Below are 27,856 nucleotides of genomic sequence, written 5' to 3' on the forward strand. Positions count from 1 at the left end.
CAGGGGCTGAGGCTAGGCTGGGCGAAGCCTGGAGCCGGGAATTCAGTCCAGATCTCCCACGTGGGTGCCAGAAACCCAATTCCATGGGCTATCAACTGCTTCCTCCCAGGGTCTGCATCAGCAGGAAGCCGGATCAGAACCTGGAGTTGGCACTGCATCTTCAACAATACCAAACACCTGTTTCTGAACTGAAGATTTTTAGTTGCGCGTGGAACATAAAGCCTTTGTTTCTTTTTTCTTTTCTTTTTTTTTTTTTTTTTTTTGACAGGCAGAGTGGACAGTGAGAGAGACAGACAGAGAGAAAGGTCTTCCTTTGCCGTTGGTTCACCCTCCAATGGCCGCCGCGGCCGGCGCGCTGCAGCCGGCGCACCGGCGCACCGCGCTGATCCGATAGCAGGAGCCAGGAGCCAGGTGCTTTTCCTGGTCTCCCATGGGGTGCAGGGCCCAAGCACCTGGGCCATCCTCCACTGCACTCCCTGGCCACAGCAGAGAGCTGGCCTGGAAGAGGGGCAACCGGGACAGAATCCAGCGCCCCGACCAGGACTAGAACCCGGTGTGCCCGCGCCGCTAGGCGGAGGATTAGCCTAGTGAGCCGTGGCGCCGGCCCAAGCCTTTGTTTCAAAAATGAAGACTAGGGGGCAGGCACTTAGCATAGCAGTTGCGATGCCCTGGGACACCAGTATGCTGAGAGTCCAGCCCTGGCTTCAGCTTCTCGCTAATGTGCACTCTGGGAGGCAGCAGCGATGGCCCGAGGCCCTGCCACCCACGTGGGAGACCCAGATGGAGTCCCAGGCTCCTGGCTTTGGCCTGGATCAGCCCCGGCTATGGCAGGTGTTTGGGAAGTGCTCCGGTTCCAAAACACTGTGATCGAGGATTCCTGAAGGTGGCGTCATAAAACCCCACTATGAGGAAAGGGGAATGGTGCTTTCAGACTTTTCCACTCAAAGCCACTCACAGACAGGAGAAGCAGCGCCCTCCCCTGCCCAGAGCAGCCGGACAGCCTGCAGCAGGCAAGACGTGGGTGTTTCCAGAAAGGTCTGGTTTGTAGACTTTATACATTTTTATAGAGGCCAGCGCTGTGGCGTAGTAGGCTAAGCCTCTACCTGCAGTGCCAAGATCCCTTATGGGCGCCGGTTCAAGTCCTGGCTGCTCCTCTCTGCTATGGCCTGGGAAAGCAGTGGAAGATGGCCCAGGTCCTTGGGCCCCTGTACCCACGTGGGAGACCCGGATAAGAAGCTCCTGGCTCCTGGCTTCAGATTGGCCCTGCTCTGGCTGTTGTGGCCATTTGGGGAGTGAACCAGTGGATGGAAGACCTTTCTGTCTGTCTTTCCTTCAGTCTATAACTCTACCTCTCAAATTTTAAAACTAAATGAAATTTTTGTATTCCTTTATTTTCATTTTCTTTGATAGGAAGGGGGCGGGAGAGGGAGAGAGAGAGATTGGTTTTCCGTCCACTGGTTCACTCCCCCACAACAGCCAGGGCTGGGCCAGGCTGAAGCCAAAAGCCTGGAACTCCTTCACGGTCTCCCACATGGGTGGCACATGGCACATGCCTCCCAGGGTGCACATTGGCAGGAAGCCGGATTGGAGGTGAAGGTGGGCTCAAACTCAGGCGTTCCAATGGGGTGTGGGTGTCCCAAGAGCGTCTTCGCCATTGCACTAAGTGCCCACCCTGTTTAGGGACATTCTCAATTTCAATTCATGATGTTTCCTTTATTTATTTATTTATTTATTTATTTATTTTATTTTTACCCTGTTACCTTTTATGGAAACATAAATACTTAGATGTGTTTAGAAACACAGCACACCTGTGTAACCAGCACCCAGCTCAGAGAGGGAGAACACTGTCAGGACCCCGGAAGTCCCCATTTGCCCCCTTCCGGTCGCTTCCGTGGCCAGGTGTGACAGCACAGGTTAGCTTGGCCTATCGCTGTGTCTGTGTAACCGGAATGGCACAGTCTCAGTGTCTTGAGCCCAGCCTGTTTCACGGAAACCCCTGTGAGATTCAGGCATCGTCTGTGTGTGGTTGGAGTTGGGTCCTCTTTGCAGGGTACAGATCTGTTACAGAGGCTGGGGCCCTTCCCCTGGGGCACGGTCAGGCCGGCTCAGAGCGGACCTGGGCCTGCACCCTCCGGGCAGCGGCTGGCTCAGAGGGAGGCGTGCGTGCAGCTTTCTAAAGCAGTCGAAGCAGCGGCACCGCCTCAGCCACACGTGACGTTTCCATCCTTGTCCTGCATCCAGTCGAGCCTCACTCCGTGATGTCCCACCGTCGTTAACGATATGTGCATCTGGCATGTGCATAGCTCCTTTTTTTGAGGTGTCTCTTTGAATCTTTTTGCTCATTTTAAAAACCTGAATGCTGGGGTGGGTGGTAGACACAGTGGTAGGGACACCCGCACCCTATATCCGAGAGCCCGAGTTCGAGTCCCGGCTCTGCTTCTGAGTCCAGCTCCCGGCAAGTGCGTGCCCTGGGAGGCGGCAGAGAGAACTGGGATCCCTGCCACCCACAGGCAGACCTGTAGAAGTTCCAGGCTCCCGGCTTTGGCATGGCCCAGTCCCGGCTGTTGCCGCATTTGGGGGTGATTCGGAGGACAGAAGATTCTCTCTCTCTCTCTCTCTCTCTCTCTCTCAAAGAAAATGAAACTAACAAAAAGTTTTTAGAAAGTATAGTAACCTACACAGGCCTTTTAACATACATATGTATAACAAACTACTGTAGACTATGTTCTCCCCACCGTGCTGTGGAACACTAGCGCTGGGCCGGCGCCGTGGCTAGCAGGTGAACCCTCTGCCTGCAGCACCGGCATCCCATAGGGGCGCCCGTTCGAGTTCTGGCTGCTCCACTTCCCTTCCAGCTCCCTGCTGCTGGCCTGGGAAAGCTCAGTTTGAGGCCTGGCTGTTCCGCTTCTGCTCCAGCTCCCTGCTAAGGCACCTGGGAGAGAGCAGCGGAGGAAGGCCCGAGTGCTTGGGCCCCCACATCCGTGCTGGAGACGCGGAAGAAGCTCCTGGCTTCTGGCTTCAGACTGGCCCAGCTCCAGCCGTTGTGGGCATTTGGGGAGTGAACCAGTGGATGGAAGACTTCTCTGTCTGTAACTCTACCTCTCAAATAAATAAATATATCTTTAAAAAAAAAAACTAGCACTTATTTCTCCTACCTAGCTGTATTTTGGTACCCATTACCAGAAGAACAAAACAAGAATAATTTAAAAATTATATTTATGTTCTATGGTTTCTGAGGTCACCACAATAAAATATTTTGTCTAAAAGTTTTGTTGAAGTTTAATATATTGGGGAAGAGGGCACATGCTATAAATATGCAATAATTATTTTTATGAGAAAAAAATAAAGCCATTCTTTAAAAATTAGATGCTTTAGGTGTGCTTTTTCCCTACTGTTGTTCCATGGGATTTCTTTTTTTTTTAATTTATTTATTTTTTGACAGGCAGAGTGGACAGTGAGAGAGAGAGAGAGAGAGAAAGGTCTTCCTTTTCCGTTGGTTCACCCTCCAATGGCTGCTGCAGCCGGTGTACCGTGCTGATCTGAAGCCAGGAGCCAGGTGTTTCTCCTGGTCTCCTATGCGGGTTCAGGGCCCAAGCACTTGGGCCATCCTCCACTGCCTTCCTGGGCCACAGCAGAGAGCTGGAAGAGGGGCAACCGGGACAGAATCCGGTACTCCGACCAGGACTAGAACCCCAGGGTGCGGGCGCTGCAGGCAGAGGATTAGCCTAGTGAGCCGTGGCGCCGGCCTCCATGGGATTTCAAGCTTCTTATGAAACTCACTACAATGAAATGGAAAAAACACAGATCACAAAACTACAGATCAGGGAAACACGGTAAAAGGGGAAGAACGGGGCGGTGCGGCGGTGCGGCGGGTGCAGCCGCCGCCTGCATCTTGTTTCAGAGCGCCAGCTCAAGTCCTGGCTGCTCCGCTTCTGCTCCAGCTCCCTGCCACTGCACCCGGGAGGGCAGCGGAGGACGGCCCAGGCGCTTGGACCCCTGCAGCCATGTGGGAGACCCGGCTGGAGCTCCTGGCTCCTGGCTTCTGCCTGGCCCAGCCCTGGCTTTGTAGGCATTTGGGAAATGGGCCAGCGGATGGAAGACTGACCTCTCTCTCCCTCCCTCTCTGTCACTTTGTCTTTCAAATAAATTTTTAAAATCATTTTTCTTTTAAGGAGAAGCTTGAGGCCAGGGAGCCAGTCCGCCGGCCCGCACTGCGGTGCTGGCAGTTGTGCCTGGATGGTGCCCCAGCCCCTTACTGACCCCCGGTACCCGCCAGCCCACCGGGGCCCTGCCCTGCTGCGTGTCTCAGCCTCCTGGCTCCTTGGGCTTTTCCGGGTGCTGGGGCCTCCCCGGACCCCGGCCCTCTCCCTGGGGCCTCTGCCCACACGTCCAGAGACCACAAACGACAGCAGACCGGGTCAGGCCGAGCCTTGCAGCCGCCGCGGAGGACTCGCACGGTGTCCTGCGGCCAATGGGAAGGTTCAAGTGAACTGGGTAGCCAGGTCAGTGTGCCACTTTTAGTCTTTTTCAACCTTTTTGAAAAGAGCCGGTGCCCATATGGATGCCAGTGCTGTAGGCAGCGGCTTCACCTGCTATGCCACAGTGCCGGCCCCACAGTCTTTTATTATTATTATTATTATTATTATAAAACACACAGAGAGAAAACCACACGAAACGAATGTCAAGTGTAAAGAGTTCCTATCAGGCCAGCGCCGCGGCTCACTAGGCTAATCCTCCGCCTAGCGGTGCCAGCACACCGGGTTCTAGTCCCGGTCGGGGCGCCGGATTCTGTCCCGGTTGCCCCTCTTCCAGGCCAGCTCTCTGCTGTGGCCAGGGAGTGCAGTGGAGGATGGCCCAAGTGCTTGGGCCCTGCACCCCATGGGAGACCAGGAGAAGCACCTGGCTCCTGGCTCCTGCCATCGGATCAGTGCGGTGCACCGGCTGCAGCGCACCGGCCGCGGCAGCCATTGGAGGGTGAACCAACGGCAAAAAAAGAAGACCTTTCTCTCTGTCTCTCTCTCTCACTGTCCACTCTGCCTGTCAAAAAAAAAAAAAAAAAAAAGAGTTCCTATCAGGCAAACACCCCTGGGACCATCCTGCAGGCGTCCAGGTGAACCAGCATCCCGTGTCCCCAGCAGCCAGCCGAGAGCCCGTCCCGGACCGCCCCCTCCCCGCCCCTCCAGCCACACTTCTACCGAAATCTCGCCTGTGTGTTTCCTGAGAGTTTTGTCGCTCGGTGTGTATATCCAGACGCTGCAGCCTAAGACTTTTTTTTTTTTTCCCTAATTTGAGAGCCACAGAGAGCGAAGAGAGAGGGAGAAGAGAGAGGGAGAAGAGAGAGGGAGAAGAGAGAGGGAGAAGAGAGGCTCCAGCAGTCAGGTGCAACGCTTTCTATTCCCGGTTGGTGGAACAGGCTCCATTGGTTTTTCTCCCTATCAAAGTTCTCCTTGTTCTGAATCAATGTTTTAAAATTTATTTTATTTATTTGAAATAAATAAATAAAGTTATATATATATATATATATGAGTTATAGAGAGAGGTAGAGACAGAGAGAGAGGTCTTCCCATCCACTGGTTCACTCCCCAAATGGCCGCAATGACTGGGGCTGGACCAGGTGAAAGCCAGGAGCTTCTTCTGGGTCTCCCATGCAGGTGCAGAGGCCTAAGGACTTGGGCCATCCTCCACTGCTTTCCCAGGCCACAGCAGAGAGCTGGATCAGAAGCAGAGCAGCCGGGACTCAAAACGGTGCTCCAGCATGGGATGCTGGTATTGAAAGTGGTGGCTTAGCCCACTGCACCACAATGCTGCCTCCAGCCAACAAATATTTATGCAGCATCTATTATATGCCAGGCACTGGTCTAAGTACTTGGGTTTCATAAATGAACAAAGACAAAAAATCCTCATGGGGCCTATGTCTTTTTTTATATATATAATAAAGACCAAAAGCAGGTATAGTTTAATGTATTTTAATAGCAAACTTACAGGAATAGCACAAAAGACAGACAACATAAAAACATGTACTTGCATGTAGGACAACTCAGTGAGAAAAATCTAGTGAATGGATGGAATCTTCTGAATGATAAAAATGCTACAGGGGCCGGTGCTGTGGCGGAGTGAGTAAAGCCACCGGCTGCAGAGACAGCATCTCCTATGGGCACCAGTTCGAGTCCCACTGTTCCACTTCTGATCCAGCTCTCTGCTATGGCCTGGGAAAGCTGTAGATGATGGCCCAAGTCCGTGGGCCCCTGCACCCATGTGGGAGACCTGGAAGAAGCTCCTGGCTCCTGGCTTCAGATCAGCGCAGCTCCAGTGCTTGTGGCCAGGGAGTGAACTAGTGGATGGAAGACCTCTTTCTCTCTCTCTCTCTCTCTCTCTCTCTCTGCCTCTCCTTCTCTCTCTGTGTAACTCTGGCTTTCAAATAAATAAATAAATAAATCTTTTTTAAAAATGCTACAAACACCATTTAGTTGCCATCAATAAGAAATTTAATTGTTTTTTAAAAAATCCAAATTTTGGCATTGTCCAGGAAAATTTAACAGGTTTATTTGTAATTGTTATAAAGTTGAACTGCTGAGACATTTTTACTTGCATTAATGCTTTATGTTCCCACATTATGTTAGGGGCACAAGCACTTGGGCCACCCTCCATTGCTTTCCCAGGGGCATTAGCGGGGAGCTGGATCAGAAGTGGAGCAGCTGGGTCTCACACAGGCACCCATATGGGATGCTGGCGTCCCAGGTGGAGGCTTACCCTGCTACACCACACAACACCGGCCCCTACAAAGCTCTTGCCTGCGGCTTTGTTAGAAGAGAGCTGTCATTCCTCAGAGGGAAAAGTTTGTCATCCCTCCCTCTCTCAACAGAATCACTTCTTACCCAAATGCCGGAGCACAGCTATCTTCGGAAGACATTTTAAATCGCACCAAATCGAGGCCCTGCAGGCCCTGCAGTGCACCTCAGAGCAGCTGTGCTCAGTTTCTCACGTTTGCAAACAATGACGGCGGCCCTAGGAGGTTGCCCTGCACCGTGAAGTGCACGCCCGACCTTGGGGATGTTAACGTGGAAAAATGCACACTTTAGAATGAGTTAAACATGGCACTAAATACTGGTATTCTTCCAAGTACGAGTGACAGAAAACTCAACCCGAGGCCGGCGCCGCGGCTCACTAGGCTAATCCTCCGCCTTGCGGCACCGGCACACCAGGTTCTAGTCCCGGTCAGGGCACCGGATTCTGTCCCGGTTGCCCCTCTTCCAGGCCAGCTCTCTGCTGTGGCCAGGGAGTGCAGTGGAGGATGGCCCAAGTGCTTGGGCCCTGCACCCCATGGGAGACCAGGAGAAGTACCTGGCTCCTGCCATCGGATCAGCGCGGTGCGCCGGCCACAGTGCACTGGCCGCGGCGGCCACTGGAGGGTGAACCAACGGCAAAGGAAGACCTTCCTCTCTGTCTCTCTCTCTCACTGTCCACCCTGCTTGTCAAAAAAAAAAAAAAAAAAAAAAACTCAACCCGAATTGACTTAAGCAAATGGGGTACCCTGGGGCTGGCACTGTAGCATAGCAGGTTAAGCCGCTGCCTGCAATGCCTGCATCCCATATGGGTATTGGTTCTAGTCCCGGCTGCTCCAGTTCCGATCCCGCTCCCTGCTAATGGCCTGGGAAAAGCAGCAGAGGATGGCCCGAGTGCATGGGCCCTGCTACCCACATGGGAGACTGTGATTAAGCTCTTGGCTCCTGGGTTTGGCCTGGCCCAGCACTGGCCATTGCAGCCATGTGGAGAGTAAACCAGTGGATGGAAGACTCTCTCTCTCTCTCTCTTATCCTCTCTCCTTTTTAAAAACACAAACCCTGAGGTCACCAGCCCTGGGTGCACCCCCCGGGGCAGAGTTGAGCCCCGCTGCCCGACTATTTCCTTTGTGGGGTAGAGAAGGCCTCAGCGGAGTCCCAGCCCTGCCCGTGAGTCAGCCTGGCAGCCTCCCTCCTGGACGGGCGGCTGGGATGGCGCTGACTCAGCGCCCGAGTGAGCTGGATGCTGCCAGGAAAGTTAATAAGCTTGTGACGTGGCTGGGCCCTGAGGAGGAGGGAAAAGTGGGAAGCTTCTATGAGGTTAAGATGCACAGAAGGAGCGAGGGGGCAGTCAAGAGCAGCCTCTGGGGAGGGCTCTGAGGCCTTCTGCACAGCTCAGGCTGCCCAGGCCCCAGGGTGCTCGGAGCTGCCCCGCGGGGCCCCACCTGCTGTGTGCCCCACACAGGCTCTACCCATGCCCTGGGCCCTGCGGACGCCGGGCGCTCTCTTCCAGGCTCTCCTCCAGCTCTGCCTGTCTGTCTGTTTCTCTCCAACCCCATTTCCAGAAGCAGGATGGGAGAACAGGAAGACTGGCTAGCTCCACCTCCCAGCCTTTCTCCCCCGAGCACCCTTGACAATCCAACAGACTTCAGTGGCTTCGGGAGCAGAGGAGGGAGGTGAGGTTGGGAAGGGATCCCAGGGAAGAGGGGAGAAAGGGGGGAGACGGAGACAAGAGGCCAGGGGCGCTGTGCCCAGGCACTCTGAAGCCAGACTGAGTTCAACACGGTGCCTCTGCTCTGTGCCCGACACCACAGCGGGTGTAGACCCAGCAATCAATAGGGCTTTGTCCCTGCAGACAGTGAGAAAACGGGAAAGTACATGAAATGTGCTGGTGCCTTAGTCCGAGGCAGGAATCTGGGAGCTAAGGTTTACACAAGGCCATGAAGAAGCCGCTGAGCAGGGCCCAGGTCAAGTCTAGCCTTGGCCTCCTGCAGAGGGTGGGCGGGTTTTGGAACTCAGCTGCACGCAGGATGCTTTTCCTGGAGGCAAAGGGACTGACCTTTTCCTCTTCCTTCCAGGCCTTGGGCGGGGTGGGGATTGAAGGTAGAGGACCGAGACCTCACTGTCAAAGAGGGCTCTGTCAGCCCAGGGCAATTATCAATGTGGCGGGACAACTGCACAGGCAGCTGGAGATGGGTGACCGGGAGGCCCCCACAGCGTCATTGCCAGATGCGGCCGCGGCCACAGCTCAGTGGGGACAGAGGCAGGAGCAGGCGGGAGGGCGGGGGCGGCTCCCCAGAGGAGAAGGCCCTTCTGCCGCGTCCAGGGAGGCAGCCAAGCCAGGAAGGTCCAAGGGGCCAACTTGTGCAAAGGCTGTCAGAGCAGCAGCTCTTTCTGGAAGCCCGGAGCTACTCCAGGATGCCACAGGGCACGGTGTGGGGAAGAAGGGGCCGTGAGAGAAGTAGCCTGGCGGGCAGCAGAGGCCAGATCATCAGGGGTCTAAACAATTTGGGATTAAAGGTTGTCCAAAAGAGACTCTCTCATTCTGCCCCACCTCACTCCTTCCTGCAAATATTTACCCCGTGTCACAGGGCAAGCCAGCCCAGCCCTGTTCAGCTGAGTGAAATCAGGGGCCAGAGGGTGCAGCAGAGGGTAAGAGGCCCCAGTGTGGGCAACTGGCCAGGGAGAGGCAGACCAGGAGGGGCTGAGACAAGGCATTTTGGAAGTAGGAAGAAAGTCTAAACAGCAGGGAGTCCCCTGGAGGAGGAACGAGTGAGGAGTTGGGAATTAGGAAAGCAAAAGGCCTGGGCTTGAGGCTCGACTCCCTTGCGCCAGCTCTGGGCAGGCTACCAGCTCTGCACAGCTCCACATCTGTCACTTAGGAATCATGTCTGCCCCGCGGGGTCAGCTGCAAATACCGCATCTGCGTAAAAAGGCTGAATAAACATGAGTTACCACAGCCCTGCCTTCCCCCAAGTGCCACAGCAGGGAGAAGCCCGGGGCAGGCTCCTCTCACTGCAGTCACCATGTGGCACCAGGCAGGCCGGGGCCCAGCGGATGACACAGCAAGTCGAACTCATCCGAGTGGCCACTCTGAGAGCCTCAGCGGGAGCAGTGGAAACACATCACGCTCCACTCAGAGGTTCATTTCAGCAAAGGTGCTCCCCAACGGACAGCCCCAAGGTCCTCCAGTGGTTGGCGGGGCAGAGCTGGGCAAGGTGCCCAGGAGGCCGAGCGAAATGGGAGACCAGGAGAAGGCGGTCAAGGGCCTGAAGTGCTTCCTCCATCCACAGCTCCACCCCTAGACTTTTATTTCTATAAGCTTGATTGATTGATTTGAAAGGCAAAGTAACAGAGAGAGAGAGACAGAGAGAGACAGAGATCTTCCATTCGCTGGTTCACTCCCCAGATGTCTGTAACAACCAGGGTTGGGCCAGGCCAAACCAGGAGCCAGCAATGCCATCTGGGCCTCCCACGTGGGTGGCAGGGGTCCATGTACTTGAGCCATCACCTGAAGATTCCCAGGTGCATCAGCAGGAAGCTGGATCAGAAGCAGATGAGGGGCCCAGTCTCAGGTGCTCTGACACAGGATTTGGGTGACCCAAGTGGCAGCTAAACCCACTGCACCATCACACCATCACACCTGTCTTCCTTCCCCCCAGTTTTTTTTTTTTCCACAGGTGGAATTACAGAGAGAGGAGAGGCAGAGAGATCTTCCATCGGCTGGTTCACTCCCCAGATGACAGCAACAGCTGACGCTGGGCTGATCCAAAGCCAGGATCCAGCAGCTTCCCGGTTTCCCACGCAGGTGCAGAGGCCCAAGGACTTGGGTCATCTTCCTCTGCTTTCCTAAGCCACAGCAGAGAGCTGGATTGGAAATGGAGCAGCTGGGACTCGAACCATGCCGGCACTGCAGATGGAGGCTTAACCAGATTTGTTGAGGTGAAATTCACATACCATAAAATACATTCTTTTTTTTTTTTTTTTTTTTTTGACAGGCAGAGTGGACAGTGAGAGACAGAGAGAAAGGTCTTCCTTTTGCCGTTGGTTCACCCTCCAGTGGCTGCTGCGGCCGGCGCACCATGCTGATCCAAAGCTAGGAGCCAGGAGCCAGGTGCTTCCTCCTGGTCTCCCATGCGGGTGCAGGGTGCTGCACTCCTGGGCCACAGCAGAGAGCTGGACTGGAAGAGGAGCAACCGGGACAGAATCCAGTGCCCCAACCAGGACTAGAACCCAGGGTGCCGGCACCACAGGCGGAGGATTAGCCTATTGAGCTGCGCTGCCGGCCCATGAAAGACATTGTCTTAAATTGTTCAGCTCAGTGGCCTTAAAGTCTGTTCACAGAGTGATCGAATCACCATGGCCAGGTGTAGAACATTTTCACCACCTGTTAAAGAACTCTTGCCCACCAGCAGTCAATCTCTTTCTCATCGCCCCTCCCTCCAGCCCCAGGCATCCACTGATCTACTCTCTCTCTCTACAGATCTGCCAGTTCTGGACATCTGATTGGTTGAACTCATACAATACCGGATCTTTGTGATTGGCTTTATTCAAGATTCATGCATACTGGGGCCAGTGTTATGCTGTAGCGGATAAATCCCATACGGGCGCTGGTTTATGTCCCAGCTGCTCCAGCCCCAATCCAGCTCCCTGCTAGTGTGCCTGGGAAAGTGGCAGAAGATGGCCCAAGTCCTTGGGCACCTGAACCCACATCCACATAGGAGATCTGGAGGAGGCTCCTGGCTCCTGGCTCCTGGCTCCTGGCTTCAGCCCCAGCTCCAGCTGTTGCAGCCATTTAGGGAGTGAACCAACAGGTGGAATATTCTCTCTCTCTCTCTTCCTTTCTTTCTGTAACTCTGCCTTTCAAATAAATAAGTAAATCTTTTTTTAAAAAAAAAAAAGAAGTTTCATCCGTATTGAAGCATGCATGTATGAGTATTTCCTTCTTTTTAACAGATTAGTAAAGTCTAGTTTTTTTTTTTAAGATTTTATTTATTTGAGAAGTAGAGTTACAGACAAAGAGTGGGAGAAACAGAGAGAGGCCTTCCATCCACTAGTTAACTCCCCAAATGCCTGCAAGGGCGGGAGCTAGGCCAGTCCAAAGCCAGGAGCCAGGAACTTCTTCTGGGTCTTCCAGGTGGGTGCAGGGGCCCAAGCACTTGGGATATCTTCTGCTTCTCTCCCAGGCCACAGGCAGAGAGCTGGATTAGAAGAGGAGCAGCTGGGACTGGAACCAGCGCTCATAGAGGGTGCTGGCGCCACAGGCAGAGGCTTAGCCTACTACACCACAGCGCTGGCATCTGGAAAATTCTATGGTACAGGTGCATCATATCTTTTTTTAAAAAAATATTTATTTACTTGATAGTCAGAGACACAGAGAATGGGGAGAGACAGAGAGAAAGAGAGATTTTCCATCTCCTGGTTCACTCTCCAGATGGCCGAAACAGCCAAGGCTGGGCCAGGTGGGAGCCAGGAGCCAAGAACTCCATCTGTGTCTCCAAGGTGGGTGCAGAGGCCCAAGCACTTGGGCCATCTTCCTCTGCTTTCCCAGGCCACAGCAGAGAGCTGGATTGGAAGTGGGATGCCAGGACTTGAACTGGTGCTCACATGGGATGCCAGAGTTGCAGGTGGCCCTTTACTAGCCCCTGTACCACATCTTTTCATGCCCTCAGCAGATGGACATTTGGATTGCTTCCCTCTTTTGTTATGAACAACACCACCACAAACATTTTTGTACAAGTTTTTGGAGTGGACACATGTTTCATTTCTCTTTGGTGCACAGTCAGGTTTCTGTATCCACAGGCTGTGCATTTGGGGCTGTAACCAGCTGTGGATCAAAAATATTCTTTATCTTAAAAAATGTTTAAATTCATCTGCATGGACTTTTTTCTTATTGTCTCTAGTACTGGCTTTAAGTATTAGGAACTTAAATTGCATGGGAAGATGTGCACATACAAACCTTTATCCTCAGGGAGGCTGGGATGTCAGTCGTGCCAACGACAAAGGCTGTGATCACACTCCTTGTTTTTACACCTGGACGTGGTAGAAGAAATGATCATGGCAGAGAGTGCCTGGACTCCATTCTCGGTCTCCCGACCGAGTCCCCTGCCCGTCAGGAGCGGAACCAGCCAACCCTGGGGCTTCCACCTGTGTGAGGAACACGCCCACGTGCAAGCCTCGGTTCCTGATTCGTGGCATCCTCAGCCCAGCCCTGGCTGGGGTCCTCCAGGAGAGTCAGCTGGAAACCGAGGCTCTCCTTCTTCCTCAACGCGGAAGAGCCCAGAGACCTGACGTGGGAAAGGGAGGAGTGGCAGCGCAGCACGAGGGGCGCGGGTTGAGTTGTGAGCTGTATATGAGCATGACCACGCGATGATGGGGGCTGCCAGGAAACGTCGGGGCGGGTCCATGACAGGTGGCTCAGAGGATGTGGCCCTGTGTTGTCCTGTGGTTGGGCACTGTCTACCAAGACCTGGGAGTAACAAAGATTTGTTTCTCAAAAGGAGAAAATAAGCAGTTTGCTGAAGAAGGCATGACTTTGCTCCAAAAACTGGAAGCTCCTGCAGTGAGGCTGGTCCATTTTCTTTAGCCTCCTTGGCCCTGCCGGGTCTGTAGGGCCAAGTGGCAGAGCTTGCACTGTGGCAGGGTTCAGCTGCAGAGCCCTCCTTGCTCGGGGCTCCCCTCAAAGCCAGGAGCGTCTAAGTCATCTAGAGAATGGGTTGGAACAACACACGTGACTCCCGAATCCAGAGGCCCACAGTGAATCATGGCAGGGGTGTAAGCTGTCCTTCACCTTGGAGAGAACCCACGGCTGCCTCAAACTTTGCTGGTCGTGGTGTTGCGATATTTCTGTCACACCGAGGGCACCTGTGCCTTTCTCCTCTCTAGGTCGCAGCAACACAATGTCGTCAGCGAGGGGGCAGGGTTATGTCCTGTGCAGTGACGGAGTGTTCCAGGTCTGTCTAGAGCGAGCGGAGGGGGCGGGCGCTGCGGGGTAGAGGGTTAAACGGCTGCCTGGGACTCCTGCATCCCATCTGGGAGTGCTGGTGCCAGCAGTGCCTCCTCCGCTTCTGATCCAGCTTCCTTCCACAGTGCCTCACAAGGCCGCGGATGGTGGTCCAACTACTTAGGTCTCTGCCAACCGTCTGGGAATCCCAGATGTAGTTACTGGCCCCTAGCTTCGGCCTGGTCCAGCCTTGACTGCTGTGGGCATTTGGGCTTAGCAAGAACCACCTCATGATGCTGCATCCCGGATGGGCGCTGTGTGCCTTTTACCTTGGGGTCTTCCTTATGGCCGCCGCAACTCAGAACGTGGGGATCCCATGTGTGACCAACCCAGAAGTGCAGTGAGAATTAACCTTCCTTTGGGAAAACACTGACCAACGTGAGCTGAAAGCCGAGGGTGCCTGCCTTCCTCCTGGTCCCCAGGACAAAGGGTCGTGAGACATAGTCCATGTGACTTCTCAGTGGTCCCATGGGGTAGGGCACAGGCCTCTTGTAGGGGTGGCCAAATGGAAATCCTTGTTTTTTGTTCCCAGCTCCCCTGCACCCCTCCCCCGCCTCTATCCTCACTCCTGATTGCAACACCATGACCAGCAAAGTTTGAGGCAGCCGTGAGTTCTCTCCAAGGTGAAGGACAGCTTCCCTTACACCCCCTGCCATGATTCACTGTGGGCCTCTGGATTTGGGAGTCACGTGTGTTGTTCCAACCCATTCTCTAGATGACACCCCCACCCCCACCCCAGCAAACACCCTCACATACCCTTGGTCCCGGGCTCTGCTTTCTGCGAGTCTGACCTGTTCCTACTGCGGGCGGAGGGGGAGTGGAGTCGGGTGGGAGGAGTTTGGCAGAGATCGCCTGGTTCTCGCAACGGAGATCAAGGAGAGATCGTCTCCGCTGCCTCTTCCGAACTTTGTTGCGTCTGCACGTGGGGCCGTGAACGCTCGCAGCAGTTGTCAGCTCCTTCCTGGATGGAGTCAATCAGACTCCGGGAGGAAGCAGAAAGGGCCAAATGGGCTTCCCGAGGGAAGTCAACGAGGGGGCTGCAGCCTGGCCCCGGGGCCAGCAACGGCGCAGGAGCCTTGGCCACTCTTCCTGCGCTGAGGCCTGACGGTGAAGGAAGCGGAGCTGTGAGCTGAGCCCAGCAGGGCAGCTGTGTTGAGAAAGCAGAGGAGGGGAGGGGCCGGCAGCCTGGCGAGGGAGGGAGCACAGGGGTGAATGCCCAGGCCCCGCTTTCCTTCCGCCCTTGGATCGCTGCCTGGGCAGCTTGTCCTGGGGGGTCAGGCTACTGGGGCCAGAGGAGGAGGACAGCGGATTGGAAAGAACAAAGGGCGCATCAGTGACTGCCACGGGAGGAGGCATCCGGCCGACGGTGTGCAGCCACGAATCCTTGACACGACACTCGTGTGACAGTTCGGTTATTTGAAGCCTGCTCTAACCCCGAAGACGGCGGCTCTCTCTGTCCATTTGGAAGGCTTGGATGGGACACGGAGGGGCAGCAGGAAGGTGCTGGAGGAAGGAGCCGCAGCTGAGGGTGAGATAGCTGACTTATTTTTTTTTTAATTTTTTTTTTTTATTTTTTGACAGGCAGAGTGGACAGTGAGAGAGAGAGACAGAGAGAAAGGTCTTCCTTTGCCGTTGGTTCACCCTCCAATGGCCGCCGCGGCCAGTGCGCTGCGGCCGGCGCACCGCGCTGATCCGATGGCAGGAGCCAGGAGCCAGGTGCTTATCCTGGTCTCCCATGGGGTGCAGGGCCCAAGCACCTGGGCCATCCTCCACTGCACTCCCTGGCCACAGCAGAGAGCTGGCCTGGAAGAGGGGCAACCGGGACAGAATCCGGCGCCCCGACCGGGACTAGAACCCGGTGTGCCGGCGCCGCAAGGCGGAGGATTAGCCTAGTGAGCCGCGGCGCCGGCCGAGATAGCTGACTTAGCCATGCTGCCGGCGCACACCTGGAGGGCCACGGCGGTGCCCCCGCCACTCAGCTCCGTCCCTGCCATTGTGCCGGGGAATCGGGGCTGCAGCTCCTGTTCCGCTTTCTTCAGCTGCACAAAGGGCTGACGACACAGCTCAAGGGTTTGGGCGGCCGTGCAAAGACGTTAGGTCACAGCGTGTTCCTGGCTTTGCCAAGGCCCCCTCGGGAGCCGCGTGGCGCATCCTCCCTGGTCACAGTCTCTTGCTCTGAATTCTCCCTGCCCCCTGCTTGTTGAGATGGTGCAGCCAATAGTGCAGGCTGAACACCACAGCTGAGACCACGGAACCGCTAGACAAGGCCACCACTGCCTGCAAACTCCTCCTGGGGACAGAGTCTCTGACCCACCCTCTTCCAGTCACCTGGCCCTGACCTGTCACTCAGCCCTGTCCAGCAATGTCCTGAAGAGCCAGCCTGTTGGCAGGAATAAACCCTTTTCCCCATCACCCGCGGCTCACCCTGCCCTACCCGGGCTCCCAAGGGCATAGTGTGTCTCCCTCTTCCCCTGTCCCTGCTGCCCAGGACTCAGCTGCTGTCTGCATGTTCCTACGGATCACTGGGGTCAGTGTATCAGATGAAAACTCGCTTCCCTGCCCCCGCCCTGGCCCCAGATCATACCCCAGCCTCAATTCGTGCAATAGAGTCCCCCACCAAATAGGAGACACAGCCTTGTTAGAAGATACATGGATAAATCTCATCACACTTCAGCAGCTCCCAGTTGCTTTTGAAATAGTTAACCCCTAGTCGAAGGCAGTGGACATGGCGTTTGTTTCGGTTGCCTAGAAGTTGATCCCCTAGGAAACCAAAGTCTTGAGAAATCCTTTGGGAGCAGCGGCACCTCCAGGCCGCTGGGGGCGGGAGCTGCTGGCGGGAGTGGCAGTGGTTAAAGAAGCGCGAGGGGATATGGGGAGAGCTTAATTTCTCCAGGAAATCAGCGTGCTTATTACAACAGGCAGGGCCAGTGGAGTTCCGGGATGAGAGCGGGGACATTAATACGGCTAATTTGTCACGGGGTCTCTAGAATCAAGCGATATGAGCAGCCCACCTGCTGCTTCTTGATTGGCGTTTGTGCAAAAACCTCAGGCCTGGTCAAGCGGTCTGACTTTAGCCACAGAAATTGAGAACACGGCCGCTGACCCAACTCCCGGGCTTGAGTCAGTCACGGTCGCCCCTGGAGCCCGAACAGGATGGGCAGGTGCTGGAATTCTGCCCCCACCTCCCCTGTGGGAACCTGAGGCCATCTGCCAGGGTAGCCATGCACAGTGACAAGACTGATGTCAGTCCTGGTGATAATCCAGCACGACTCTGGGGTACTAGCCATTCCGGGGAATCCAGAACTCTGGCACCTGCTGGTCAGAATGGAGGTGAAGAGGGAGCAAGTGGGGACTAGCCTTGTGGCACAGCAGGTAAAGCCACCACCTCTGACGCCACTGTCCCACGTGGGCACCGATTTGAGTCCCGAAAGCTCCACTTCTGATCTAGCTCTCTGCTATGGCCTGGGAAAGCAGCGGAAGATGGCCCAAGTGCTTGGGCCCTGGTCACCCTCACAGGAGACCTGGATGAAGCTCCTGCCTCTTGGCTTCGGCTTGATCCAGCCGTGGCTGTGGCAGCCCTTTGGGGAGTGAACCAACAGTTAGAAGATTCTCCCCACCCCCCTTCTCTCTCTCTCTCTCTCTCTCTCTGCATCTCTCTTTGTAACTGTGCCTTTCAAATAAGTAAATGAGTGAATAAGTAAATAAATAATGAGATTTAAATAAATCTTAAAAAAAATGATGAACTAGCTGGCGCTGCAGCTCACTAGGCTAATCCTCCGCCTGCGGCGCCGGCACCCCGGGTTCTAGTCCCAGTTGGGGCGCGGGTTCTGTCCCGGTTGCTCCTCTTCCAGTCCAGCTCTTTGCTGTGGCCCAGGAAGGCAGTAGAGGATGGCCCAAGTGCTTGGGCCCTGCACCCGCATGGGAGACCGGGAGGAAGCACCCAGCTCCTGGCTTCGGATCAGCGCAGCACACCTGCCGTAGCAGCCATTTGGGGAGTGAACCAACGGAAGGAAGACCTTTCTCTCTGTCTCTCTCTCACTAACTCTGCCTGTCAAAAAAAAAAAAAAAAAAATGATGAACTAAGTAGCCTAGAAAGACCTTACAACAGGCCCTATTGGTATTCAAACCCTTGGCTAAAGTATTGCTCTGCTTCTCAGATGGACAGAATAGAGAAACGATGATGGGCAACATCAAAGGGAAATTCCTATCGAACCAAAGCGATGAACCGAAAGCAGTGCCGCTTCCTCTGGGGGACTGACGGGCTTAATAATATCATCACGGCGTTGGAAGATTCCGGGTGGCGATTTTGTCACATTTCCATTTTATTCTGCAGTTTGGCCAGTGAAGATGGCAGACGGGCCTTAGAGAATGACAGTGGATTTCCATAAACTTAATTATGTGGTGACTCCAATTGCAGCTGCTATTTCAAATGTGGTCTCATTGCTGGAGAAAATAAATATAGACTCTGACACCTGGAAAGCAGTCACCGAGCTGGCGAGCGCTCCTCTAAGACGCAGGAGAAATGAGAGGCCTGCTTCCCTTCACCAGCGTCATCGGTACCCTTCACCATCTTGTCACGGGACTCCTGTGTGTGGTTAAAACATTTATTTATTTGAGTGGCAGACACAGGGAGAGACAGAGAGAGACTTTCCATCTGCTGGTTCATTCCCTAAGTGCCTTTATTTTTGTTTCTATAATAGAAACCAATCACATTTTCTATTGGTTAAGGAGCCCTGGTATCTCTTTTTTTAAAGTCTATTTATTTATATGAAAGGGAGAGAGAGAGAGAACTTTAATTTGCCCACACCAGCCATACCTGCACCTGCACACACACCTGTACTTGGTCAGGGACCATGACGAGCAGGTTGCAGCAGCAAGGGCTGGAGTAGGAGCCAGGTGTGGCCAGGCAATCTAAGAGGTACCCTTGCTTAGCAGACACACCCGCCTCTGACCCAATCCCTGGAATGCAAGCTGAAGATGCTGCCTGAACAGCTCTCCAAAGAGGATGCCTCAGGGCCCCTCTCTAGAGGATGCCGTCCCCCGTCCATGTCCCTGATGACACGGCCATCAGCAAGCAGCCTTTATGGCTGGCACCGCGGCTGACTCACTCAGCGTCCACCCCACCCCTCCTACATGCCGAGGGAAGAAAGCTAAAACCCACCCTTCCCAACTTCCCTTGCTGCTCAGTCCCGGGGTAAATTCTTCCCTTCGTTCCGGCAAGTAAAGATGGCGGCAGGGGTGGCCTAATTCCAGAGCCGAGACTTGGTGAACACCTTGCAGTTAAGGGGTGTGGTCTTGTCTGGATTATCTGAACTCTGAACAGGGCACCTTGTTTACTTGTTAGCTTGCTTGTTATTATCTGCCTCGTCCTATTTGAAGCTCCTTGGTAGCAGACACTTGCTTGTTTTTCTCTTTAGTGCATCCACGGAGCCTCTCACTGAGCCTGGGACACAGTGGGTGCTCGTAATGATTCCTCAGATGGCTGCCGGGACGGATGGAGCTGGGACAACTGTGGCAAGGAAGAGTCGGAGAAAGGGAAGCTTACGGCTCATTTTCCAACCTGGCACCTTTGGAAGCCCCAGCGCCCAGGCCCCACAGCCAGTCTCTGTTCAGGCTTACGCCCTGGGAAACACACTCCGTCTCACCAGCTTTCACTTCGACCCGCAGTCAAGACCTGCCCCTGCAAATTCTCTCACATCCACTGCCGCCCGCCCCTCCGCTCAGATGTTAGCAGGCATCTCAAATGTAACGTGTCCAAAACAGAACTCTTAATTTCAAGTCTCCAAATCTTCTCCCACACGCTTCCCTATTTAAATAAATGACAACTCCATTCCTGCCAAGAACCTCACAGTCATCCCTGGTGCCTCTAACTCACTCACACCTTCCACCCAGCTCTGCGGCAACGTGCTGGACTCTGCATAAGGTACTGAGACCCCCCCCCCATTCCTGCCCAGCTCCACTCGCCTGGTCTTTTATCTGGATTATTGCAACAGACCTCCATTCCTGAAGCTTCTGGAATCCATGTCACATTTCCCTTGTTGGTCTCTGATCTCAGCTCCAGCTGCAACAGACGGCTGTAAGCTCAGCCCAGCTTGTGACAATAGCGTCCTGTCTCAAGTGCACACCTTGTGTCTGTTTGCTTTCTCCCTGGATGGCCTCAATACCGTGGTAGGCCTCTTTTCTTTTTTTTTATAAAGTTTTATTTATTATTATGTAAAAGGCAGAGTTAAAGAGAGGCAGAGACAGAGACAGAGCGAGATTTTCCATCTTCTGGTTCACTCCCAACTGGCTGCAACTGCCAATCCTAAGACAGGAGTCAGGAGCTTCCTCCAGGTCTCCCACATGGGTGCAGGGGCCCAGGGACTTGGGTCATCCTCTGCTGCTTTCCCAGGCCACAGCAGAGAGCTGGATCAGAAATGCAGCAGTCAGGACTCGAACCAGTGCCCATATGGGATGCCGGCACTGCAGGCCAGAGCTTTAACCAGCTGAGCCACAGCGCCAGCCCCGAGTGGCGGACCTCTTGATTCTAGCACAGACACAGTCCAGAAATGCAGGCTTAAGCGTCCCAGGAGGAGAAGCTCCAACCGAGACAGGAGCCAGCAGATAAAAATTCATCAGCCTGTCTTCCAGGTGGATAATTCTGAGAGACTTTTTTTCTTGTTAAAGTATGTATGTATTTTTATTTATTTGAAGTGCAGATACACAGAGACAGACAGACGGACAAACAGACAAGCATAGATCTTCTATCTGCTCGTTTATGCCCCAAATACCTGCAACAAGGAGGGCTGGGCCAGGCTGAAGCCAGGAGCTCCATCTGAATCTTCCACACGGGAGGCGGGGCCCCACGTACTTGAGTCACCACTTGCTGGGGTGTGCCTAAACGGGAAGAGGGGTGGGAAGTGGAGCCAGCACTCTAACCCTGGCACTCCGAGATGGGATGCTTGGCATCTCAACCACTGAACTGAGTGCCTGCCCCTTGACGATTTTTTAATATGTTTGTTATTTATTTTTATAGATTTATTTTATTTATTTGAAAGACAGAGTTACAGAGAAAGGTAGAGACAGAGAGAGGTCTTCCATCCGATGGTTCACTCTCCAGATGGCTGCAATGGCTGGAGCTGCGCAGATCCGAAGCCAGGAGCCAGGAGCTTCTTTCAGGTCTCCCATGTGGGTGCAGGGGCCCAAGGACTTGGGCCATCTTCCACTGCCTTCCCAGGCCATAGCAGAGAGCTGGATCTGAAGAGGAGCAGCTGGGACTAGAACCAGCGCCCATATGGGATGCCAGCGCTTCAGGCCAGGGTTTTAACCTGCTGCACCACAGCGCCGGCCCTGTAAGATTGTAGGAGACAATCTTAAACTTCTGAGGAGGGCCTGGATGAACTGAGCCCTGCTGCCTACAGCAACCACTCAGTAAAGCACTCTTCTCCCAGCTTCACCCTCTTCCTTGACCCACCCTCCCTGATCTTTCTCCTGCTCCTGAAACTCACACCCACTAGTTTACTCCCTAGCGGCTTTGTTTTGGGCTCCTTGTGTTGGTGGGACGGAATGGCTCCGCGGGAGGGACAACCCGTTCTGATGAGCACAAGCACCAGGTGCCCCACAGTGGGGGCAAGGGAGATCCGTGCAGAGCTCAGGGGAGCTGCGGCGCTGTCGCTGGGGCTTCCGTGCCAGTGAACGGGCAGCTGTGACAGCTGAAAGTACCCAGAGCCTAAGTGTGGCCACCATGAGGGCCAGCCCCGGGGGCTGGCAGCAGGACGTCAGCTGAGGACACACACAAAGCTGCAGAGTCCCTGGGAAACCTCCTCCGTGACCTCAGAGCATTTAGAAAAAAAAAATCTCTGTACACCCAGTCTAGGCTGATCCCGGGCAGCTGGGAGTTTGTCCGCTTCTGGTCCCTGAGACCCTGGCCATGGACAGCACGAAGTGACCTGAGTCATCTCTGAGTGCCCTGGCTTCTAGGGGGGCACTGGCAGTGTGGGGTGGAAGCCCTCGTGCACAGAGATGGAGCCCAGGATGGTCTCCGGGGTGCGTGAGGCAGGCACGCTGCAGTGCGAGCTCTGAGGATGGTGTCTCCGGCCCCCGCCCGGTGGCTCAGCGGCGCGCATACCTGGGGTTAGCAGCTGAGGCAGGCTGGTCCTCTCCTCCAAAGGGAGAAAGCCCATTTGCTCACCCTTTTGCCTTTGCAGACTGAGAGAGCCCTCTATCCTCAAGGAAGGCGAGCAGCAGGCCCCGCGGGCAGCAGCCAGCCCCGGGCGCCCGCGGGAAGGAAGTCCCCTCCCGGCCCAGCCCCTCCGCTCTGCAGGCAGTCTGAAGTGGGAGAGCCGCAGCGCGGGACCGAAGAGGTTAATGTGCATCTGCCTCCGAATGTTAATGTGTCTAGGTGATGTCAGTGGGAGCCGGGAAGGAGGGAGTGGGGCGAGCAGTTGGGCTTGGAGGCGGCAGAGGCTGCCAGGCTGAGGAGGAAGACCCCTTCTGGACTGCGGGGCTCGCGCTCCGGGACAAGGCTGCCGCAGCCTGCGTGGGCGGACGGGCGCGCAACTCCGGGGAGCAGGGCACCGGCACCGGCACCGGCTCCGGCACCGGCTGGATGGACCTGCAAGCCTTACTGCTCCCCACTGGCCCCAATGCCAGCAACACCTCCGAGGGCCCGGATAACCTCACCTTGGCCGGTGCGTGCAGGGGGAGGGGAGGCGTGCCTCCGCTGGGCAGGGGCTGGGAAACTTTATTCTAGTTCTTGGGGACCCGATCTGCAGTCTGCTCTGCCGGGAGTGGAGGAGGAGGAGGGGCAGGGGCAGGGGCAGAAGGGGCGGGGGCAGAGTCCCGGCAGGGGCGAGGGACACGGGCAGGGGAGATTCTCCTGCGGGTTCCAAATACGCCTGTCGCCTGTCGGAAGATATTCCAGGCTGGAGAGGGAGCAGGGGAGGCCAAGGGTTATGCGGGAGACCGCCGGAGGCTTCCTCACTGCTGGCCCGGGGTCCCGGGGTCTCCCCCACAGCCCTGGGGGTCTGAGACACCCTCACTGCCCCTGGGAGAGGCAGCAGGAAGCGGAGGCTCCAGGACCCAGAGGGGATTAACTTTTCTGGTGAATGACGCTTCCTGACGCATCCAGAGCTGCCTGAGATGCCCGGGGATCCCAGCTTTGAAGGCACAGGGAAGGCAGCAGGAGAGGAGAGGTTTGTGGGGAGGGATTTGCAGGCTGCAGGACCCGGGCTCGGGAGACTCCCACCGAGGGAACCCTTGGCAGGAAGCCTGGAGCCGGAGGGCGGAGGCCTCGGCAAGACAATCCCGGCAGAGGTGCCCCGAGTCGGTGCACAGCTTCCGTCTCTGAAGTGAACCGATGGGGCTGGCAGTAAGGGAGGAACACACACTGACAGGCACACGAATGCACGCACAGTCGCACGCACACACGCACAAAAATACACTCACGTAGCATACGAGTAGTCACACAGTCACGCACACGCGTGCACATGCACATATATTTTCCGTCCTCCTGGCTCCTGAAGAGGATTCCTGGGGAAGCCCAGGTGCCCGGAGCCATTGTCTGCAGGGGCCGTGGCGCCTGTCCCATGCCATCAGCGAAGATGCAGGAGGCAAACGATGGGGTCCGTCACCTAATGGGTGGTTCAGGACACTCTGACGGGACTCACTAGAGGACCGTGGAGGAGGCCGAGGGGACGGGCGGAGCGACAGTGTGCCTGTGTTGTAGGGAGGGGAATGGCGAAACAGTCTGGAGGCTGGGCAGGGGCAGGGCACGGGTGACCCGGCGCTTCTGTCCCCAGGGTCGCCCCGGCGCCCAGGGAGCGTCTCCTACGTCAACATCATCATGCCTTCCGTGTTCGGCACCATCTGCCTGCTGGGCATCGTGGGGAACTCCACGGTCATCTTCGCGGTGGTGAAGAAGTCCAAGCTGCACTGGTGCAGCAACGTCCCCGACATCTTCATCATCAACCTGTCCGTGGTGGACCTCCTCTTCCTCCTGGGCATGCCCTTCATGATCCACCAGCTCATGGGCAACGGCATCTGGCACTTTGGGGAGACCATGTGCACCCTCATCACAGCCATGGACGCCAACAGTCAGTTCACCAGCACCTACATCCTGACCGCCATGGCCATCGACCGCTACCTTGCCACGGTCCACCCCATCTCCTCCACCAAGTTCCGCAAGCCCTCCGTGGCCACCCTGGTCATCGGCCTCCTGTGGGCCCTGTCCTTTGTCAGCATCACCCCCGTGTGGCTCTACGCCAGGCTCATCCCCTTCCCGGGGGGCGCCGTGGGCTGTGGCATCCGCCTGCCCAACCCAGACACAGACCTGTACTGGTTCACCCTGTACCAGTTCTTCTTGGCCTTCGCCCTGCCCTTTGTGGTCATCACGGCCGCGTACGTGAGGATCCTGCAGCGTATGACGTCCTCGGTGGCCCCCGCTTCCCAACGCAGCATTCGGCTGCGGACAAAGAGGGTGACGCGCACGGCCATCGCCATCTGCCTGGTCTTCTTCGTGTGCTGGGCGCCCTACTACGTGCTGCAGCTGACCCAGCTGTCCATCAGCCGCCCGACCCTCACCTTTGTCTACCTGTACAACGCCGCCATCAGCTTGGGCTATGCCAACAGCTGCCTCAACCCCTTTGTGTACATCGTGCTCTGCGAGACGTTCCGCAAGCGCTTGGTGCTGTCGGTGAAGCCGGCGGCCCAGGGGCAGCTCCGTGCCGTCAGCAACACTCAGACAGCCGAGGAGAGGACAGACAGCAAAAGCACCTGACACTTGCCCTGCTGCCTGGACGTCTCCGAGTTGGGACAGCGACAGCCCACCACCCTGGGGGAGACGCTCACAAAACCCAAGACCGCCCTTGGGGGAGTGCAGGGAGGCTGGGGCTGTGGGGGTCATTGCAACTAATACATCCCATGCAAATTGCTGGGGAGGCTTGGAGCCAGGTTGGGGTGGGCTAAATCATTCACAGGGAACAGAATGGGACTTTTGGGTGGAACAGAAGCTGAGCAAGAGTATCAGTTTTAACATGCGGTTGAGCCCTACATCTGTTAGCTCCCAAATGTCTTTTTCCCAAAGGAAGGGTAGAAGGCTCCTGGCTGGGTTGGTGTAAAGTCAGGCAGCCGGGGCCACATTCCCGGGACCCCCAGGGAGACGAGACAGGTGTCTGTGTCCCAAGGTTCTCCCATCTCTCATTGGTCTGCTGGGAGGCAGCCCTTCTCCCAAGCTGGTGGATGATGAAACACGAAGCTTGGCATCTCCGGTTCAGCATCCTGTGTCGAGTTCCTTCATCTTGGGGGGAGGGGACGCAAGTTTATTTTGGGGGTGGGGCTCTGAGCCCCCAGGAGTAAGAACCCAGTTTGCTGGGAGATGCACTCATTGAAAATGACAAGGTGACCGAGCTGGGGTGGGTGTGGGTGGGGGGAACCCTGAAACTAATAAAAATGGGGGAGGGGGCTTCTGCAGCTGTGGGGCCATCGTGTTCACGCGTCTGTCGCTGACCCCGAGCGAGTGCCTGTGTGCTCTGCGTGTGGTCTTCCCAGTGCCGGGTCTGTTGGCATCATCTCTGTGCTGTAGCCGTTCCTCTCCAAAACAAAAGCGAATAAAGGAACATCTCCACCCACATCTCTCTGGACGCTCCCGTGTCATTGCTTGAGCTTGGGGGTGGGTGGCTGTGGGTAGCAGGCAAGGGGAGGAGGAGTTACTTGGCTGTGGGGTTTAGGCTTCGGTTCAGGCTGCATTTTAGGAAGCTGGAAGGAGGGAATCTGGTGTTTTAAACCCACGAGGAGGTTTCAGTGACACAAATGGAATTACTGAGAATTCATTAGATCGCAGTTCTGCTGTGGCTTGTTCCCCCCGCCTCAGCTTCCTGTCTTTGCACAGAAGCCCCTGGGCTCCGTGGTCACCTGGGCTGGCCCCTCGGGCCCCAGGTCCCACCCCCGACCTTCCTCGTTGAGTCACCGACTGCACGCTGGCTCCTGGGGCAGCCTGAGCTCAGCCCCGCTTTCTGCAGCTGCGATCCGGCGTGGGCATCAGCAGCAGATGAGAGCCGGGCCGCTGGGAGGCAGCACGGCTGCCGCGTCTCAGACCGCGCCTCCGCGAGGGGGCCGGGAGCCGGGAGCCCTCGGTGCACCGCTCGCTCGCTCTGTAGGCATCCGTGCGATAGTGCAGCAGGCTGGAAGCTGGGGCTTGGCCTGAGCACAGCCGACCCCTCCTCTTGCTGGTGGCTTATCCCTGCAGAGTCGCGGCAGGCAGGGCCGGTTGAGACAACTGGGCTGTTTCCTGGTCCTGATCTCCGTGGAGGCAGGATCTCCCAGCCTGCCCTCCAGCTTTCCTCTCTCACTGGCTGCAGGGTCTCCCCCTGCCCTGCAACTTCAACCCCTAACTGGGACTGTGATCCAGATGGGGGGCTTCCCTGAGTGTCCACCCCCACTCCCCTGCTTGGTCTGTCTCACCTTCTCACCTCCCAGCCCTCCCCCCAAGGAACCTGACTCTCCCTGGAATGCAAGTGACCAGGTCGAGCTCCCGTGGGCAGGGGCACAGGCCCGTGGAGGCCCCAGGAGCTCCCGGCGAAGGGAGCGCCCCTCCCTCTCCGGCTCTCAACTGTGATGCAGGCAAAGCGAGGGGAGGGAAAGAGGGTGGGTGTGATATAAATAGAAGCCGGGGATCCTGGGGCAGAGAGGCTGAAGGAGGGGAGGAGCTTGTACCAGCAGCAGGTGGCTTCTCTCCCCAAGACTGATCCTGAATACACCTGAGAAGAACAAGCAGGTGCAGGGGTGAGGGGTGTGTGACTGGCGACACTCCTGGGTCCGAAGGGGGGCACGGCGTGGAGGGGTCTGGGGAATGAGTAGCACTTCCCTGCCCTCCTCTTTCAGGCCAAGGCTGTGGCCAGCACTGTGGGGAGCTGTGGGTGCCCAGAGAGGAAAGGTGTGAAGGTCACACCCTTCCTGGGTCTGAACTGGTCTCCCCCAGGGGAGCCCCGTAGAATCAGCTCCCAAACCCAGCGCGTGCCTCCTCCTCTTTGGCTTCTGGAACCTCTCTCCTCTCCAGCCCTGAGGATCAGGATCGCGCTCCTCGAATCCCCCTTGGAAAGGGAATTCCACAGCTGGGGTGACGACCTCACGGGTTAGGCAAACCGAACTCGAGAAGCCGTCACCCAGGACCAGCCAGGCTGGCCTGTCCCCAACTCCTGGTGACAGTTTTATCCTTAAAAGTTATAATTTTTTGGGGCCAGCACTGTGGCATAGCTGGTAAAGCCATTGCCTGCAATGCCAGTATCCCATACGAGTCCCGGCTGCTCCACTTCTGATCCAGCTCTCTGCTGTGGCCTGGGAAAGCAGTGGAAGATGGCCCAAGTCCTTGGGCCCCTGCACCCACGTGGGAGACCTAGGAGGAGCTCCTGGCTCCTGGCTCCTGGCTTCGGATTGGCTCGGCACCAGCCTTTGTGGTCATTTGGGGAGTGAACTAGCAGATGGAAGATCTCCTTCTCCCTCCCCCTCCCCCTCCCCCACTCCCTCTCCCTCTCCCTCCCCCACCCTCTCTCTGCCTCTCCGTAACTCTGCCTTTCAAATAAATAAAAAAAATTTTTTAAGTTATAATTTTTCCAAGAGGGGGACAGGTCCTTTTATCCTTTAGTTGAATGACAAAGCCAAGTGGGGCAAAGATAATTTCTGAATTCACAAAAAAAAAAAAAAGCAAAAATAAGCAAACATGAAGGTATAGGCCAGAAGATGGGTATAGGGAGTTACCCGAGCACAGAGCACTAGCAGCAAAGCAAACGCCCGGCACCTGTAGAGGATGTTGTCTAAGGGGCCCCGGAGACAAGCCCTCGAGCTGGCGTCCGGTCCACAGCCGTGCAGTAAAGGACTTCTCACTCCGCAGCGCTGGCCGAGTGGAGGCACAGCACGTGAGTCTCAGTCGGCAGCCTGCAGGCCCTGTGCTTACCATCCCAGAGGGCCTAGTATCTCAGGGCCAGATGCCAGCCTTGCAGAGAAAGCTCCCAGAGCCATGCTATCTCGTTTGAACATTGGCATAAAGATGCCACTGTGGCTTATCTGTCAGCCGGTGTGAGGCGGCTGCCAGCCAGCCACG

At 55.9% G+C, this 27,856-nt stretch overlaps 1 protein-coding gene across 1 annotated transcript; it reads left to right on the plus strand.

Moving 5' to 3' along the window:
* The first annotated feature begins 22,041 nt into the window (after positions 1-22,041).
* MCHR1 (melanin concentrating hormone receptor 1) lies at positions 22,042-25,472 on the plus strand. Its single transcript, XM_008275187.4, has 2 exons — positions 22,042-22,451; positions 23,562-25,472. The coding sequence occupies exons 1-2, from the start codon at positions 22,166-22,168 to the stop codon at positions 24,536-24,538; spliced, it is 1,263 nt and encodes a 420-aa protein (XP_008273409.3). The 5' UTR covers positions 22,042-22,165; the 3' UTR covers positions 24,539-25,472.
* Positions 25,473-27,856: the final 2,384 nt, after the last annotated feature.

This window comes from Oryctolagus cuniculus, chromosome 11 (assembly GCF_964237555.1).
Source record: "Oryctolagus cuniculus chromosome 11, mOryCun1.1, whole genome shotgun sequence".
NCBI classification, from domain to species: Eukaryota; Metazoa; Chordata; class Mammalia; order Lagomorpha; family Leporidae; genus Oryctolagus; species Oryctolagus cuniculus.